Below are 18,897 nucleotides of genomic sequence, written 5' to 3' on the forward strand. Positions count from 1 at the left end.
CCACTGGAGGCTACTCTAAACCCACACAAACCCCTTCCGAACTATCCTTTAAAGGATCAACCCGATTCTCTACCCCAGGCAACACAGAAAGCGTGCCTCAAGATTGGCCCATCTGTGGCCTTTTTCTGGCACGTCCGGCCAGCATCCAGGTTCTGGCAGCCACTGATCATACGTGGAACAGCAAACATTCGGCCTCCAGCACTTGGGTATTTCTCCGGCCTCCCGTGTCCAGTAGTACGACGGCAGGTACCCGGCTGCCAGATATTGTTTTACTTTCGGCGGCCGATGTTCAGAAAATGAATGGCCGACGTAGGGTTTCAGGACATGTGTTTTTCCTTATAGAAGCGTTGTTCACCCAAATTACGGCTAGCGACCGGCCATAGAGTATTCGTATTCTTGTGGCAGTTGGTGTTCGGAAGAAGACCAGGCCTGAGTGCGGCCCCCTTGCATGCGCTTTTTTTACTGTGAACCACGCTTCCGGAGTAGCGGAAAAATATTCGTGTTCTTCGGGCAACTGGTGTTTTAAAGGAGACCGGCCGACGTACGGTTTCCGAACGTACGTTTTTCATTCTGTGAGCAGTCTTAAGCAGAATTATGGCAAGTGACCGGGCGCCGAATATTTGGGAGCCGGTGTTCAGGAGCAGATCAGCCGATGTAAGGTCCCAGGCTATCCGTTATTCCTTTGGGAAGCGGTGTTCAGCAGAACAACGGCAAGCCTCGGGGCGTCGAGAACGCATAAACGTTTCGCAACTGCTCTTTGGAAGGACACCGGCCGATGTACGCCCGGCTTTTTCTCCGAAAGGAAAAAGCCGTTATGGAGCCCAGCGATGCACATGCGTTTTTCATCCGCTCGGTGGTTCTACACCTTAAATTAACAAAATCAGTTTATCACACATTAATGAGTGGTACAAGGAGGATTGGCAAGGTGGAGCGACTCACTTGAAATCAGCAGGTGGCCTTTTCGGCCGTCGGAAAGCCATATAAATTAACAAACTAAGTTTATCACACAGTAATGAGTGGTACAAGGGGAATTGGCAAGGAGCAACGACTCACTTGAGAGTAGCAAGTGGCCTTTTAGCCCGTCGCGAGGCCATATATAGCCGCAAAAAGACTTTGCCACAGCGAGGGGTGAGCTAAGACTTGGCAGTCATAGGGCTACCACGCCTCGACCAGCGGTCTCGTCGACGTACCAGCTCGACGCTATTCGCCTGCTCGAGCAATAGCGAGCATTGGAGACATCGACCCGGTATAGATGTCGTACCCGAGATGGCTGTGGTTCACCGAAGATAACTGGCCTACATGGGAGTCGAGCAAGCGGCCACAATTCAGGAGCTCAACCGGCGCCATGTCAGCTGCACCCCACCAAAGAATGACAAGAGCAAGCAAAAGCGGAAGTTTCCAGCAATTTTTCTGACAATAATACTGCGAAAAACAATGTTGCTATATCTTTTAGTACTAATAATAGAAGAGGCTAAGCTCCTGCATTTGTAGGCGGAACTTCGTGCCTTGCACTAGGTTTTTTTTTATCTGATTTCATGACTGCCTGTCTAGAAACAAGTATCATTTAAAATTTTTGATAACAACAGAGCCTTCTCAATGACGAAGCCTGGGTGTTACTTTATTTGAGGGGTCTGAAGGTGACCTCAGCTACACTTGGGACACGACACACTTCGTTGAAGATAACTTCCTCATCAAAGTCAACAGGGGTTTTGTCAAGGTTTTCTTGCTCTACGCAGCCTGTTGAGTTCAGGAATGATTCGGCTCTAGCAACAGATAAGAGTAAAATAGTTGAATGTATTTCCTTGGATTTCGAAAAAGCATTCGACGAGGTTTCTTATCACCTGCTTGTTAGTAAATTCCGGGGCTATAAACTGGATGAATCAGGTATTGCATGGATAGCCAGGTCTCTCTTTCTAAGACAGCAATCGGCCGTTCTCAACGATTGTTCTTCCGGATATGTTCCAGCCACCTCACGAATTCTCCGGAGCCTATTTCTGGGCCCTCTTTTGTTTCTCTTATATTTAGGTGATATTACTATTGGCCTCAAAACTTCATTCAGAATGTTCCTGACTGAGTGTAGTTTACATGACTTTTGATAAGGAACGTGAGCCCGAATACGTGCAGCATGATTTGAATATAACAGCATCTCGGTGTGCCCATCCAGAGATGTATGTTAATAAGGAGTGTGTCGCCGTCAGCTTTACAAGGAAATCTTCATACCAGTTGACTTATATAACGTAAATAACGCTGCTTCTAGCACGGCCAGGGAATATAAATGTTTAGTAGGTGAACTAGGCACGTCTCGCAAAATGAAAGTTAAGGCTTCACGCGTTTTGCATTTTCTAAGATGAAATTTAGGGAAGTTCCAGCTAACTTAAAATAGCAAGTGTATTTCACTCATGTGCGTTCATTGTTCGAGTACGCATGTGTTTGCTGAGATCCGTATACAAAAGAGCTGGTTGATACACTTGAAAACGTACGCAACAGAGCAGAGCGATTCGTTTTAAGTAATTGGGATCGGCAGCTTATAACGAGGGAAAGCAAAACTAAACTTAATGCTAAGACTTGAAATATCGCAAACGAAACCTCAGGTTGAATTTTTTTCATAATATCAGTGATTCGAATACTCGAATCAATTAGAGGTATATCCAAGCGTCATTCTACATGTCCCAAATTGGGACCACAATCCTAAGAAGATATTAATTTCCTTTTAAAGAGAACGTCTTGCGCTTTTATTTTTCGTCAGATCAATTCGACAGTGGAATGATCTTCACCTATGATTGTATCCATTGTTTCCAATGACGATTTTTACCGCGCTTTGTGTAATTAATTTTTTGTTATTCGGACTAAAATTTGATGCTAATTTTTATGTATTCCAGGGATTGATTGCGTATAAACGCGAAAAAGGTATCAAATAAATAAATAAATAAATAAATAAATAAATAAATATACACCCCCAGTAAAGCTCCTCTTTGTGAGAAAAAGGAAAAAAAATGTTTCCCAAATAATCAACATACCCGAAATAAAAATAGGAAGAGCCATGCACCAGCCAGGCTATAGCAGGTTAATGTCGATTAAAAAAAAACAGTTAGCCGTGGCCTCAAAATCTTTTCGAAGTAAAGCGAATGGGTTACAGAAAATATTCGGTGTTGTGCAATTGGAAATAGCAGGGTACAAAAATTGTTTTACCTGAGTGCCAATTGCAGTAACAAAACAGACTAACACTCAGCCATCGACGTTGCTGAAAGTGCGAAAACGTGGCCACTGGGACTGTTGCAGTGCAAAGTGCGGTTGGCGCTGTTTTTGAGGAGCGTGCGAAAAATGCCCTGTTAAATTCTAAAGCTGCGGGAAGGTGCACATACATAGGGTGGATCCGCAAGTTCTCATGCAAGAGGTTGAGTGCCTTACGCAATGAAACTCGACGAATGAAATATTCGCCATGTTTTATTATTTGCAGTATGCAAGGTTTGCTGTATGCATACTACCATTGCTATATTATTGGTTTGAAACAAATTATAAAACTCCAGTCTAACGCCTTGCCTTGCGTGAAGACAATGTTTGGTAGAACTGCAGCCACCACAAGCAGGATGTCATTCGCAACACTTCTGCAATTTTGCCGCTAAGTACGGCATTATAGTAAAATTAGGTTCTTTTGGAATATGAAGTGGTGTGCATGTAACTCATAATAATAACATCAAAAATAAATTTTAAATAAAAGTACTTGTTCGATCTCTCCTAGAATCAGCCCTGTAACAGCGCATCAGAAAAATTGATCAGTATAAAATTTATTTCTAAGAAGGATTGTCAAAAACTGGACATACTTATTGTGTAAAGAAAATAACATGAAATGTTCCTGCGTATTTTGTTTAAAGCCAAAACCCTTCGTAAAATCATGCGTCCCGGTTTTATTTACGACTAGACTGATCAAGAAACTGTTGTAAAAATAATTGATTTAGTCAGAACATGGAAGTTTTCAGGAAGATCGTCCTAGAAGACATTGGTTAAATACGGGACCTTCATATTTGTGAAATTGAACCCACTAATGTGCAAGTGCCCTCCATTCACCCCCCTCACCCGTTTATTGCAGCAGGGCCGCACACAAGATATCAGGACCAGGACAATAAACCCACTCAGCTATAGAAAAGAGATTTTATCCGCATCCGACTGTAAAACAGGCATAGCAAATGTAGGAACGACAAGTTGTAAGTAGTATTCAAAAAATGAATCTTTCTGTTAACTGAGGCTGATGAATAAGCAGGGCTGCGTTGAAAGCTCGACGTCTGGCGGTGTTGTGCGGGCTCACTTTATTGTGAGTGCAGTGGACCGAAAATGGTGGGTTTGTGCGGCGGCGCAGTGCGACTGAGTCATCTGGTTGCGCTGCACGCACTAGTTGCCGACTGGCCTCACTACAGTTAACGTGCTGTGGCTGAACTCCAATTGAATTGAAGTGAATTTTATTCATCAAGCGTGAACATGAAACCTGAATGGGTACAGGTGCACTGGGAGGTCCCAAGGTAAGAACCGCAGGTGAGACCTCCCATGATGATTGCAAAAAAAAGAGCAATTATCAAGCAACACTAGAATACAATGTCAGCAAATAAACACTCAGCGTAAAGCAGAAAAAGATGAATACAAAAGCCAAAGTAAACCAAAGAAAAAGTATGACACTAAGAAGCAGGAACACTAAAAAAGAAAGAACACAACACCAATCTGGTGTTAACATTCGATTGTTAGCGGATGATTGTGTCTTGTTCAAAAGTATTTCCTGTTCCAATAATCAAGGTGACCTCCAAGCAAGCCTAATAATATCAATGAGTGGTGCAGGGAGTGGGGAATGTTGCTTAACAATGATAAAACCGTCCTTCTTCGCATAACTCGTAAAAAAACGCCCATTCCTTTCACATACACACTAAGGTCTTCTCTTTTAACACAAGTCACCTACCAAAAGTATCTAGGTCTAACACTTACCGACAATCTATCCTGGAATTCCCATATTGACAATGTCTGCTCTTCTGCTCTGCGAAAGCTATGTTTCTTGAGGCACAAACTCCGTAAAACACCTCTAAGCGTTAAATTACTTGCTTATATCTCACTTATGCGCCCTAAACTTGAATATGCATGCATTGTATGGGATCCGTTCACTGATGCTAACATTACTTTACTCGATAAAATTCAAAGAAAAGCCGTTAGATTCGTTTTGTCTAAATGTTCCCCACTTGATTCCCCCTCTGACCTTATGCAAGCTCACCATATCCCTCTCCTCCAACTTCGGAGGAAACAATTTCGCCTGGATTTTCTCGAGCAACTCGTCAACAAACAATTGGCCATTGACGCCACTCCGTATCTATCCCCTCTAATGAAACGACCTTCGCGCCATCACCACCCTCATTCACTAACGCCCTATTTCGCTAGAACCGACACGTTTAAATTTTCTTTCTTTCCTCGTACAATCGTACAATAGCTGATTGGAATTCTCTTACAGAGCCCGCATCTCGTCCAAAATGATGTCTGTTGCTTTGTTTTACTTAAGATTCTCTTACAGGCCCTATATATCATTCTAAGTGACGTTCGTTGCTACATTTGTTTCACTGTATTCATGTTCCGTTGTATTTTTTGCTTTGAATATTATGTTATTGCCCACACTGCATGGACCTTCAATGGTCCGCAGTATGAAATAAAAAATAAATAAATAAATAAATCTTCAAAAATGGGGATATGAATACCACATCAACAACAGGACATGATACTACAGTTACAATTCAATCAAACAGAAGGGCCTAACAAGAAAGTCTTTATTTTTATTTAAAAACGCAAAGTGAATTAGAAGATTTATTATCAGAGGCTACTGAATTCCAGAGCGAAATGGCGGTGAATTGAATTGTATGTCTGCCGTAGTTAGTGTGTATACACGGAAGTAACAGATTCTGGGGTGAAGCAAAACGCGTTGAATCGAGATTATAAGTGATGCGTTGAGGGAGAATATCTAAAGCAAGGTGATCGTGCAAAATGTCAAAAAAGAAAATACCAATGCTGTACTTATACAGATGATGAAGGGGCAAAACACGGAGCTGAGAGAACAGCGGGGAAGATTCTGCTTGTCGATGGAAAAATGTAATGATGCGTAACGCTTGTTGCTGCAGTGTTAATAATGGGGCGATGTGGGTATGATAAGTACCACCCCAGGAAGAAATGCAGTAATTTAGGTGACTATGGACAAAGGCGTAATACAAAGTTAGAAGAACCTTTACACCGAACATAACTTTCTTTGAAATGAAAATTACGTGCTCATAAAATTTAAGGTGAGAATCGACAATTACGCCAAGAAAATTAGTGCTACGACGAAGTTCAATTTCTTCACCTGAAACATACAGGGAAGGGATGGTGGAAATTTTTCTTTGAGGGGAACTAAAAAGCCGAAAGCAAGATTTAAGAACGTTAATAGATAACTTGTCTAGGAGACACCATCGCTCGAGGAAAAACAGGTCAGCTTGGAGCATTTGGGTTAAGATACACATGTTTTGATGGGAATTAAAGATGGTGGTGTCGTCAGCATACAGTACGCATTGTGAAGAGGTTAAACAGCGAGGAATATCATTATTGTAAATTAAAAAGAGCAGTTGGCCCAAGATTGAGCCTTGTGGAACGCCTCTGTTAACTTTGACCGGGGGTGATGTTGCTCTGGAAACTGAAACTATTTTTTGCCTATTTAAAACAAAGCTGCGTAACAAAGTAAGAGCAGGCCCTGTAATTCCATAACGCTCAAGTTTAGTGAAAAGAATGTGATGGTCAATGGTGTGAAATGGTTTCGAGAAATATATGAAAACAGCAGCAGCAACGTCGCCGCGATCAATGAAAGATTTATATTTGTCTGTTAAACATGCGGTCGCAATGTTAGTAGGCCGGGCAGCACGAAAACCAAACTGAGAGAGGTTGAGTAAGTTGAACTTTTTAAGGTAGCGGGATAGACAGGTCTCAATAAGTTTTTCTAGAACCGTATCTAAGATGGAAAGAATATAAATTGGTCGATAATTATCCATAAAGCGCGCGTCGCCATTTTTGAGTACAGGAACAATTTTTGCTATTTTCAAGGCCTGTGGAAATGATCCGGTTTTAAAAATTAAGTTGAATATATAACAAAGAACTGGCGCCACAAGTCGACGTACAAGTTTCAAATGGAACCCATAAATACCATGTAAGCCAGGCCCGGTAGTCTTTAATCCTGCAATGGTAGCTTCAATTTCATCACAACAAGTAGGATAAAGAAAAAAAGATTGGGGGCAACGTAAAAGGTCAAAAGAATAAGGGCACGAGGGAAGTAGTGAGCATATAGCCGAAAAATGATTGCTAAAAGCATTAGCAATATCTGCAGGTTCAGTAAATGATGAGTCGCCCTGAGCAATGAATTTAATGGGCTTATGCTGAGTAGCGTTATTCAAGAATTCCTTAACTAACTTCCAATTTTTGTTTATGTTGTTACCACACCTATTGAATTCGTTGGCGTAGTAGCGGTGCTTGGCGGCTTTAAGAAGCGAGCACAGAACTTGAGAGCGGCGTTTATAACGTGCGCGGAGGTTAGAATTTAATGGTTTACGCTTCATCTTTGTATATAGGTTATCTTTTTTACGCAAGGCAAGACGAAAGGAATTTGAAAGCCACGGGCACCGAGGGGCAGTGTAACGCCTATTGGAAGGTAATAATGTTGTACTGTCATGGACAGAATTGAGCATTGCATCAAAAAATTGCTGTAAAGCGATATCAGGATTCGAGATATTGAATATGCTGGACCAGTCTATTTCTGATACAAGGTTCGAAAATGTTTCACGATCAAAGATAGATTGCTTGAAGTTTTCAGTTTTGCTTTTTTCCTGCTTGTGCAGGTAGAAAAACACGGGGAAGTGATCGGTAATATCACAATTGATAGTGTCTGCTTCCTTTGGGGAATCGTGATTAGAAAAAATATGGTCAAGGAGGGAATGGGAAGAATGATCTACAACACGTGTAGGCGTATTTATGAGTGACTCATAACCGTAGCTACAAACGGCACTGCCCTGTTGAAAATTACATCAACCAACCATCAAGATTCATTGCTGGAAAGGTTGATTGCGTTTGATGGTCGCCTCGGAAAGGTTGATGTACGTAAGAAACTGTAATGGAAGCTGCTAGAAGAGGACGCTAAAAGGTGCTGGCAGGCATGCTGGCATGCCTGCCAGCATCTTCCAGCGTCTTCTAGCACCTTCTTTTATGCAGGCAGGCTTTCGACGCAATGGCGGCAGATGTTGGCGTGACGGCATGTTTGACTGCTGAATTGATGATGGAAATGCATTTTCTGAATGAATGACGGCAGAAAGCCAAAATTTATACGAGAGCGAAGCGCATGTAATAACAGGGACATAGCGGTGGCATTGACCGTTGCGAGAAAATTACAAAAGTTGCCTTTTTAAAAAGGTGTTCCGAAAACTTAATAGGCACGCTGCGCACTGACGGCAAATGCTGGCGTGACGGCAAGCTTGACTGCTGTATTGATGATGGAAAGGCATTTTCCGAACGAATGCTGGCAACAAGCCAAAACTCAAAGCAAGCCAAAACTAAAAAAAAAAAAAGCGGTGGCATTGGGAATTTCGAGAAAAAGAAACAACTGCATTTTTGATAAGGTGCTGCTAAAAACTTGACTTATTAGAGAAAAGCTACTTTGATTAGCGCTTCTTGTTTTTAAGCCAGAACTTGAAGGGCTGGTATGAAACTGTATGCCCTTTATTCGCCGTTTTTGGTTTAAGGGGGGCAGTGCCGACCCTTACCTTGAAAACATGGGCAGCTTTTTAAAGCAAAGCTTTTTACCTCTGCCCCCCAAGGGTTCTTTCGCGACCGTTGGTGTCACCAGAAAACTCAAGCGAACAAATAAAAGAATTTACTGGCACCGCCGGGAATCGAACCTGGAACTAATAGACTAACAAAGCGGGAGCCTGTTGTCTTACCGATTTAGCTACTTTTTTTTTTTTTATTGCCGGTCTTCGACAGTACAACAAAACACTTCAGGTACAGAGGTAAAACTAACAATGAGGCTGCCGTGCCATCATAGGCCGGCGTTGTCTTTTAAAATTCCCTAAGCGCCGTAAGAGGTTCAACCCTTGACAGCCACTCAGGTACTGTATTCTTTGCTTTTTGACATTCCACGAACAGAGAGACGCTTTCTCTAAACATCTGTCGCGTCGGTCGTGCGTCTACATCACGATTGAGCCAGGCCATTCGCGAACGCCAAATACTGTGCAGGCCAAGCAACATGATAAGGTCAAATGGAACCCCGTCTTCACTGCCTATGCTCAAGAATCGTATGCCATGTGGGCTCAGAGGAAAGTCCTTTCGAAGTGTCCTTTGGGGGACATCCCACAGAAATACTGCTGCCCAACAGTGGAGGAAGACATGTTCCACCGTTTCCGGCTGTTTGCAAATGGAACAGTCGGTTCCCCATGGCACAGAGATTCCCCTATCCTTCATCCAAGTCGCAACTGAAAGCGTACCAGTGTGTAATTTAAAGAAGAAGGACTTTGCTCCGGGTGACACTTCCATTCGCTTCACTCGTTTCAACACATCCTGCCCTGGCCCAGCACAGTATATTGCTCTATACAGTGGAACAGGGAATACTACGTCGCACACATCCTTATACAATTTTTTCCGCGTTACATTGGCCAAATATTGCATCGAAAACCGGGCTAGCAAAAATTGGTATGACAAAACAATCTCTCTAAAATATCCATAAATACCCCCAGGCATGCTGCGTGAGGAAACCACAAATTCGGGTACAGCACGCATTAGTCGAACTTGAATTACAGTGCGCAGAAAAGGGTCTTGTATATCGCGCAAAAACAAAAATCGGTTTACGAGTTGTCGTACAAACAGGTGCGTAAGCCCTAAACCCCCATCTCTGATTCTTCTAAACAAGTTTGTTCTACTACTCCTTTCCCAATTGGACCCCCAAACAAAAACAGCAAATACGCGATGTAGCTTCTGGACATTCAAGCGTGAACAATGCAGTACTTGCATAACAAACCAAATCTTTGCAACAAAAAAGAGATTACAAGTTGTGGCTTTCCCAAACACTGACAAACCAGTTGCTTTCAGTTTTTCCCCCCTCTCCCTCAGTGCCTGCACCTGTCCGCGCCAATAAGGCTCACTGTCGCGATAATATTCTAAGGGGGCTCCCAAGTACTTTACCGGGGTGGTGACCCAGTTAACATTAGCATAAAAAGCAGGAGTGGACATCCATTCACCGTGCCAAAACCCCAGGCACTTTCCCCAGTTCACGACACTGCCTGTGACCTCACCAAACCGCTTCACTGTTTCCACAGCGGACACCAGGCTTTCTTTATTCGAACACACGACAGCAATATCATCCGCATAGGCGAGCAGTTTAACCTCGGACTCTTGCAGTTTGAAACCTCGAATTGTACCATTCCCGATGATACTCAAGCACAGCGCCTCAATGTACACACAAAACAATAAGGGGCTGAGGGGGCATCCCTGGCGAACAGATCGTTGCACGTCGATGACCGCTCCCAAGTTCTTGTTAACTATCAATCGTGTAGTGCAATTCCTGTAAGCCAGAGCCACTCCCTCTCTTATAACCGAACCAACATTAATATACTCTAAAATACAGAACAAAATCTCGTGAGAAACGCAGTCAAAGGCTTTCTCCAAATCGAGCTGGAGAATCGCCACACCCGTGTGCATTGTATCGCAGCATTCAAGAATGCACCTAGCCTTATGTATGTTTGTAAAGATGTTGCGGCCCCTGATACCGCATGTCTGATGCGGTCCAACAATTCGCTGGATTACTGTTTGTAGCCTTTTACCAAGAACCTTCATGAAAATTTTATAGTCCACATTTGTTAGAGAGATTGGCCTGTATGCCTTAACATTCCTAAGTTTTCCCGTATCGTCTGTTTTCGGTATTAATACTGTATGCGAAGTAGAATACGACGGCGGAAGCGTTTTAATTTCGTAAGCTTCATTGTACAAGCCGGCAAGAACAGGAGATAACAAATGTTTAAACTGTTTATAGAAAGCCGCCACCAGTCCGTCGGGACCCGGTGACTTGCCCGGATTCAAGTTGTCGATGGCACATTTGACTTCGTCTGCCGAAATGGGTTGTTCTAGCCATTCTTTTTCGTCATCTTCCAAACGAGGCAACACGTCGATAAAATCGCGCTTGAATTTTTCTACGTCTACCTCCCTGAAAGCGAACAGTGCTTGATAATATTCAAAGAACGCGCCCTCCACTTCATTTTTTTCTGAAGTTACTTGACCGTTCCTTTCTATCTCGTTAATCTGATTCCGACGGGCTTGCGTCTTTTCGATTCCTAACGCCCGTTTTGTGGGCATCTCACCAGCAGCCCAATGTTCCGCTCTCGCGCGCACAAGCGCTCCGCGATAGCGATCCTGATCAATTACCTCAAGCTTGTGCTTTATCTGCCTTATGTCTTCTTTAAACATGCCTGGGTTTTTGCTCTCCAGTGCTATCAACTTTTGAAGGTTTGCACGCAGCCCGTTTTCTTTCATTTTTTCTTCGTATTTAATACTGCTAGATCTTTCGATAGCTTTTATTTTGATGTCTTGTTTGCCTAATTCCCACCTTTCCCCGATTCGACTGTTATCCCCTTCAGCTATTTCCGTAATTTTTTCAGTAACAAAGCACATGAACAATTCGTCTTGTAACAGTTTCTCGTTCAATTTCCACAACTCCCAGGAAAAAGGAGCTTTCTGTTGCTGCTTCCCAATTCTACATTTAACCACACAGTGGTCTGAAAACGAAATAGGCTGTACGGTATAGCTGTGACACTTATGGACTAAATCCAGTGAAATATAAACCCTGTCCAGTCGTGCGTGGCTGCACCCCTGAAAATGAGTGAACCGCACATCCCTCGTACCCTCCAGGCATTCCCCGACATCCACCAAGTCGAATTCACTTACGATATCGCACAACACACTGGTGCTAGCATCTCTGTAGGCGCTCTTACTTGTTTTATCGTGGGACGACAGGACACAGTTGAAGTCTCCCATAACCATAAGCTGCCTTTCGGTGTTAATGTGCTGCTTGAGACCTTCAAAAAATCTCACTCTAGCATCTAGCGCATTCGGCGCATACACACATATAATTCTAAACTCGGTAGAATTGAAACGATAGTCGCACACCACGAGCCGCCCTGAATGACATGAAGCCACCGCCTGGATTTCCAGGCCAGGTAGCTTCCTTACAAACAAGACACAACCCGCAGACGTTCCTACCGCGTGGCTTACACAAGCGTAGTAACGCGACGTGAAACGGCGCACCATGCCCTCGGTCTCCACCTGCCCTTCAACCTTCGTCTCTTGAACTGCGAGCACGTCGACGTCCTGTTCTAACAAGAGGCGGTAAACCTGGCTTTGCTTTCGTCTAGCAGCCATACCACGGACGTTTAAGGTTGCAACATTCAGGGAGCCTTCCATTATCGTTTTGTTGAATGTTAGAGACCGCGGACATGGTGCTTACCTTTTCGCGTCAGCGCCTTGCTAGACGCTTCCATCCGGCGCCTTGGACGCGGGGGGAGGCTGCTGTGTTGACGGCTTTGGTGGGCGTGCCCGTCCGTTCTCGACGTTAGGTCGTGGCTTGAAAGAAGGCCGCCATCCCGGGTTAGTTTTAAGCGGGGGCTCCTCGCTGTTGGCCGTGGTCCCTTTTTCCACTCCTTCGTCCGACTTGTCTAGGCCGCGCTTGGTGGTGCTCCCGGTGTTTGCCGACTCGCCAACATCCATCGACTTCTCACCGCTTGGTTCGGGATCGACGTGGTTGGGCTGGCGGTTATTTTCGCCTTCCACTTGGACCGCAGTATCAACCGCGGGGGGTTCCTCTGGGGTCTTCGGTTCGTTGCCGTCGGGAGGAGGTGGAACTCCTGGGGACGCCTCCGCAGTCTGTAGGTTCCCTGTGCCTTGTGCCGCTGCTTCCGCCTCGGCAACGTCCATCAAGTGCTCTGCGAAGTCTTCACCACTCGCGGGTGCCGTAACATTGGCGTACGTGCGGACACATTGCGCATCCGCATGGCCGAAACGGCGACACCGGGAGCAGCGGGGCACCTTGCACTCACGGCGTACGTGACCAGTCCCCTTACAGCGCAAACACTGCATAGGTCTGCCTGGCGCTACCAAGAGGGCCAACTCCCCTCCGACCCGAATTTGGTGCGGCAAATCCTCCACCGTCACACCGGCTTTCAGCTTCAGCGTTACCGCTCGCGTCGTAGACCCCTTGTCAAGGACTCCCTGGACTCGCCATCGTTCTTTCGTTATCTCGGTGACCTTTCCAAACGGGGCGAGCGCCGTTCGGATGTCCTCGTCGTCAACACCGTGCAGCAGCCAGTGAAGCTTGAGCCTCACCTGCTGGTCTTGCGGGTCGATGACAAGACAACGGCGTCCCTTCACTTCCTGCTCACCGGCCGCGAGCATTTTCTTTGTAGCCTCCGCGTTCTTGAAGGTCACGGCCCACACGTGGTTAATTTGGTACGCCCCCAACGCGATCACGTCGGAGAGCGCACCAACACGGGCGAGCATGTCCCGGAAATCCTCGACACGGAACGGCCTGGCTTTCACGTCGCCGTGAAGAAACACCGTATTACACACAACCCGTCCTGTCGGCAGCTGAGGCAAAATAACTTGGTACTCGTTATCTTCTTTCGTTTCCATCCTGTTGCCGCGGCCAGGCTGGGCCGCTATCGCCGCTCCGCCGGAGCTCATGATTCTGCGTCCGCACGCTTGGGTGGCCGGAAGTAGAATGTCTTACCGATTTAGCTACGAGCCCACGCGAAGATGGGGAAGACGGGTGGTGTACTCACCAAGCACATCTACGGGTTTACCCCCTGCGTTTTCGCTGAATGCCACGTGAAAGCGTCACGCGACCACTCATGCCCATCTAGCGGCCCTGTACGCACCTTGCTCATGTGCTAAGAATTACAAAAATTAAAGGAAGCTCACACCAATGCATGACATCTAACTTCTAGGACACCAATGTGCTAAAGCCTGTGGCCTCCAGTGTTCACGTAAAAAATCACAGCTCCTTGTCGCCCGCCCTCACGCCAAAGCAAGGAATACATTCAAATACTCCTTGATGGCCAGGCCATCACTCCAAGCCCCAGCATCAAGATACTGGGGCTACATCTCGAGGCTAACACCAAGAGTGACGTCTCCTTGCAGCGCCTCAAAAACAGCATTAATCAAATCATACACATGATCAGGCGAGTTGCCACCAAGAAGCGAGGCATAAAGGAATCCAGTATCTTTCCATTAATTGAAGCTTTTGTCCTCTCGAGAGTCACTTACGTCCACCCCCTGTCTTCGTCTCGACAAGGAAGACATAGAGTTGCTTTATATAATGATTAGGAAGGAGGTCGAGCAGGCAATTGGTCTTCTCATGAGTGCGTCCACACAGAGGCTGCTTAGCACGGGGCTCCACAACACTTTGGAAGAGCTTATAGAAGGCGTTTTTTCGAACCAGAAGGTCCGACTCAGAACTGCGGTGGGTAACCGCATGCTTCACCAGATTGGCTGGGCAGCCCAGAATGTTACTCCGCTTGACGTACTCCCAGACTTTTGGGGACTAAAACTACAGATGCTCGCTTTGCTTAAAAATATGAACCTCTCACATGAGGAGGGTCACCGAAAAGCACGGGCTCAAGCGCTAAACACCACCCTCGGTGGTTATCATGCAGTTATCTGCACAGACGACTCCAAACATCGATGGCAGCAATACGCCATCATCATGGCTACCTCCAGAACCAACCTCCTTGCGTGTACCTCGCTTAGGACCCAAGAAATGACCGCAGCAGAAGAGGCAGCCATCACCTTGGCTCTCACTCAACCAGGGGTTCGGAAGGTAGTCACCTATTCCCAACAAGCCTACTGGAATTACCAGTCGGGTTGGGTGTCCTGACCTGCACTGCGCGTGCTAAAAAAACACTCCCCAAACGGTTCCATTCAGCTCATCTGAACACCCCTCACGCTTGAATGGAGGGCAACAAATACGCCCACCCAACAAGCCTGCGCTTTTACCTCTCGTGCTATGGAGCTGCACGAGGACGGTCACCCACTTGTCATGTTCAGGGAGATAACCCAGCATTACCGCCTTCTGAGACAGACCGTACCTTCGCCTTACCCTGACCTTTCCAGAGAACAACAAACTAACCTGTGGTTGGTACAATGCGGCTCCTTCCCTGAGCACCCTCCTCTGTTTCCATCAACTACCTAAGAAGAGCAATGGGAGATGCTGCTGTCCAGGCCCTCTCTACCTACCCAGCTTCAGCGGGTGCACAAAGGCCGCGCGGACTGCATATGGGCCCCACAGAAGAAGGAATCACTCCCCAGGGCTGCACTCTGGGCCGTTCAGAAATCTGAATAGAAGTATTTCTTCGTCCTCTTCCTCCTTCTCTGCCGCAAATCTTGTCGCCTCCGTTCGCGGCGCAGAGACGGAGAAGTCAGATCGTCTAACACCGGGTTGGAGCTTTAATTTTATAAAAAAAGTTTCTACTCTTGTGCTACACCAATACAACTCAACCAAACACCGTTCATGCATCATGCATTGATTTAACCTTACCAAGAATATCTCTTTGAAGTAATAAATGGTGTGGTTAAGTGCATTTCACTTCTCTCTGGTTTTAGTATTTGTAGAGCGATGTCAGTGAATTTAAGTGACGTCGCATAGGTAATCGTTATGGGGGCTGTTTACAGCTTTGGTTTCCAACCACATTCACGGGGTGGATTGGCGCGATTTTTTTTCGCTGCGACAGGGTCAAACCGTACGTGTTCGTTTTCGCTGTGCTGAGCCCGCGGACAGAACCATCCGTGGCATGGCTAAAATTGTACGCGGCAGACTACGGGTCTAGCGCTTCGCCGATCCGCCTTAGTTGTAATCAGCTGCCTTTAGACAAATCCAACCACGGTATTATTACACGACATAATTTTCATTGCGGGCGCGCATGCTATTTCACTCATAGCTACGTTGGCTTTCGTCGGAGAGAACGGGGATGTGCGATATCTCTTAGGTTGAGATTGCTGGCTACACGGCTCAAGGTGAGCCTCGTTTTGGAGATAGGTGCGTGCCCAAGAAGCGGTATGACTGCCGGAATGGGTTATATACGAGAAGCACTAAACATACCTCACAATATTTGTGAATTCATTTGGGATTCTGTTTGAGAAACCAAATAAATGCCGCTTGTTCGGGCGTCCTTTCCGTTTGTGGCGTTGGTGCAGTGGTAACGCGCTCGCTTTTTTGTTGCAAAGGTTGGTGGTTCGATCCTCGGTCGGTCTGTTTTTTTTTCGCCGACAGCACGATATGATTTTTTAAAACGAAAAATGTGCCTGTTCTTGGTAGTTTTTAACCAAAAGTGGGGCAACGCAACTGATGTCGCAGGTTTATTCCACAACTTGCTCACATACAGGATAGCCCAACAAACTCAACTTTTTGCTGGGTATGGCAACCTGATCTTTCTATTTACATTGCGTTATGTGTCTATGTTCAAGCCAGAATTTGTTTCGATGTCTTTTGTTCACTTCTCGACTTGTATGAACAAAGACCGAAACCGAAACCGAAACCCCGGCCTCAGTACTCCACTGTTCCATCCAGCAACATCGCCACGCCATCACGCAATCGTCTTTTCCTCCTCCTGGCCGTCGAGTCGGTGTAGCTGTACGCGCTTGTCGAGTGCTGTGTTGTGGTTGTTTTGAAGACATTGGATTATTGTTTCGACGAAGATATGCCGCCTGTGATTTAAGGTAAGTGACTAGTCTACTTTTCGCACTTTACTTGTGTATTTAACAGGGCAGGGGTGTTCCGTTTCATGTTAGACGTTTGCGTCGCCGCTTAGCCCTCTTGTTTTTTGACAGCGACTGATTTTGAGGGTTACGTTGATCAGCCTTTCGACCGGGGGAGATGCAACAGTAGGGCTGTTCTATTTACAGTCCCGTACTAACCGCAGATTCTCTGAAAGCAGTCAGTCATTCGATTTTCTTGTGTATCCTTATGGCTTCGGGGAATCCTCGGACTCCCGCGGAACATCCGGGGTGAATTAGAGTCTGTAAAACGAAGAGCCCTAGTATTTGGGCCGTTTGTAGGCTTTTTGTTGAGCGAAGTGGTATCATACTGCTACGTTGGCTAAACGGTTCGTTGCTTGCAACAACCGATCGCCAATACGCGCGATCGACCACTCCAGGTTGAGTTCGCAACGGTTAAGTTTTTTTGTGTGGGTAGTTTTTAAGGAATTGCAATATTGTACTTCTTCGCATCATTTGTCGTACCTGGACTGGAGTGGTACGCTTTAGGCAACTTTTACCCGAAGCACATAGCAGTCTACACTGCACTGCAGGGATTGTCATTTTTCAAAGCGGTCACTCAGTGAAGTGCACTGGTACAAACAATGCTCTCTGCGTTAACATTGAGGGTACGATGGCTGAAATTGGTGTCACACTCGCAAGCCCCACATGTGCAGTGAATGTTTGAGTGTTCCAATCGTTCGATAATCGCATATATGTTTGTGCATGTGTATCAGTAGCGCCAAAAACGTACATTCAACCCGAATTTGCTACCACATCGAAACTACATGCGTATCGTGCGTCTGGTGCAGAGGCATAAGCAATGCTGGCCGCGCATGGGGAGCGTTTAAGCATTGCAACATTCACTACCGTCTCCGAATAATTCGCGGCCACGCGTGTTGCTCCGTTAAATTTTGTATTGGGCTCTCATTCTGTGGATGAGTGCACTCCGCACAAGAGCAAATGCTTCAAAAAAAAAGTGGGTCTCCCATGGACTGGTTAAGGCCGAAGGTCTTTTTCTAGTAGCTTTTGTGAATCATTGCACAGCAAAGAATACACTCTTTGTAAAAACACGACTTGATGTAAAGAAATATAGTTCTAGAAAATATGCCCGCTAGAGAATAAACAGGAGAACAGCCTTTTCTAGATGGGTATATCACACTGAAAGTTTTTTTTTATTTTTCAGAAGAGGATAACCTCTTTCTAATCGCAATAATTTTTTAAGCACTGGTTATTGTCTATATTGGCAGTAATGCGTTATTGTCATGTTTCAAATTTTGCGGCCTGTACCAATATGTGTCATTTTTGAAAATCGTTTGAATGGGTTTGATGTCAGTGTGAGCACAACCTTAAATCTGGTTCACTATGCTTTCCTAAGACATCGCGGCCAATTTTAAGGCCTAATTAGATGCATGTTTTGAAGTAAAAAAAATTGTTGCCATGATATTGACGGTACCAGTTGAAAACATGCACCGACACATCATGTGGGCTTCAAGCACTGCGTGGGAATGAGAATTGAACCTGGTTTAAGCTGCAATCACCTAAAAGAGACTTCAGAAACAAAAAAATTGCTTCACTCGTATTTTTGTTGAGGAGTTCATCACATAGCCTTTCCAGCCTCCTTCAGCATAATTGTCAGGCTGTGTCTAGCGTTCCGCCCAGACGGAACGGCAACTTTCACTAAAGTTCCGTCGAGAGGAAACAGAACTCACGTTGAGAGCAGCCTCTCTTGATTTTTACCCAACCGGCCAAACCGCTACTGCTCACTGACTAGCCAGAATCACTGATAATTATTATTCATTATTAATAATTACAGATGATCGGGCTAACTCTAGCTCAATCCGGCGGATCTCCAAGCCGCCACCCGACGCCCACTTCACAATATTTCAGCGAGAGCAGTCGTTCTTGATTTTTACCTAACCGGCCAAACCGCTTCCGCTCACTGACTAGCCAGGGTCACTGTTAATTAATTATCACTGGTAATAATTAGAGCAGATCGGCCGTAACTGGCGATGGCTACGTCGGCCTTGGCTCCAGCGAGTGAGAGTGGTTCGGCCGCTTGAATAAAAAACCCAT

General features: G+C 45.5%; 1 protein-coding gene across 1 annotated transcript; it reads right to left on the reverse strand.

Annotated features, from left to right (window-relative positions):
- Nucleotides 1-9,006: 9,006 nt before the first annotated feature.
- LOC144141209 (uncharacterized) lies at nucleotides 9,007-13,761 on the reverse strand. The gene has a single exon (XM_077672772.1). It carries the CDS (start codon nucleotides 13,753-13,755, stop codon nucleotides 12,544-12,546), a length of 1,212 nt encoding a protein of 403 aa, XP_077528898.1. The 5' UTR covers nucleotides 13,756-13,761; the 3' UTR covers nucleotides 9,007-12,543.
- Between the last annotated feature and the right edge of the window lie 5,136 nt (nucleotides 13,762-18,897).

Source organism: Haemaphysalis longicornis, unplaced genomic scaffold (assembly GCF_048455015.1).
Source record: "Haemaphysalis longicornis isolate Haplotype H1 unplaced genomic scaffold, Haemaphysalis longicornis Haplotype H1 scaffold_6, whole genome shotgun sequence".
In the NCBI taxonomy this organism is placed as follows: Eukaryota; Metazoa; Arthropoda; class Arachnida; order Ixodida; family Ixodidae; genus Haemaphysalis; species Haemaphysalis longicornis.

Excerpts from the sequence above, each read along its gene's own strand:
- LOC144141209 (XM_077672772.1), bottom strand. The coding sequence starts at position 13,755 with ATGAGCTCCGGCGGAGCGGCGATAGCGGCCCAGCCTGGCCGCGGCAAC.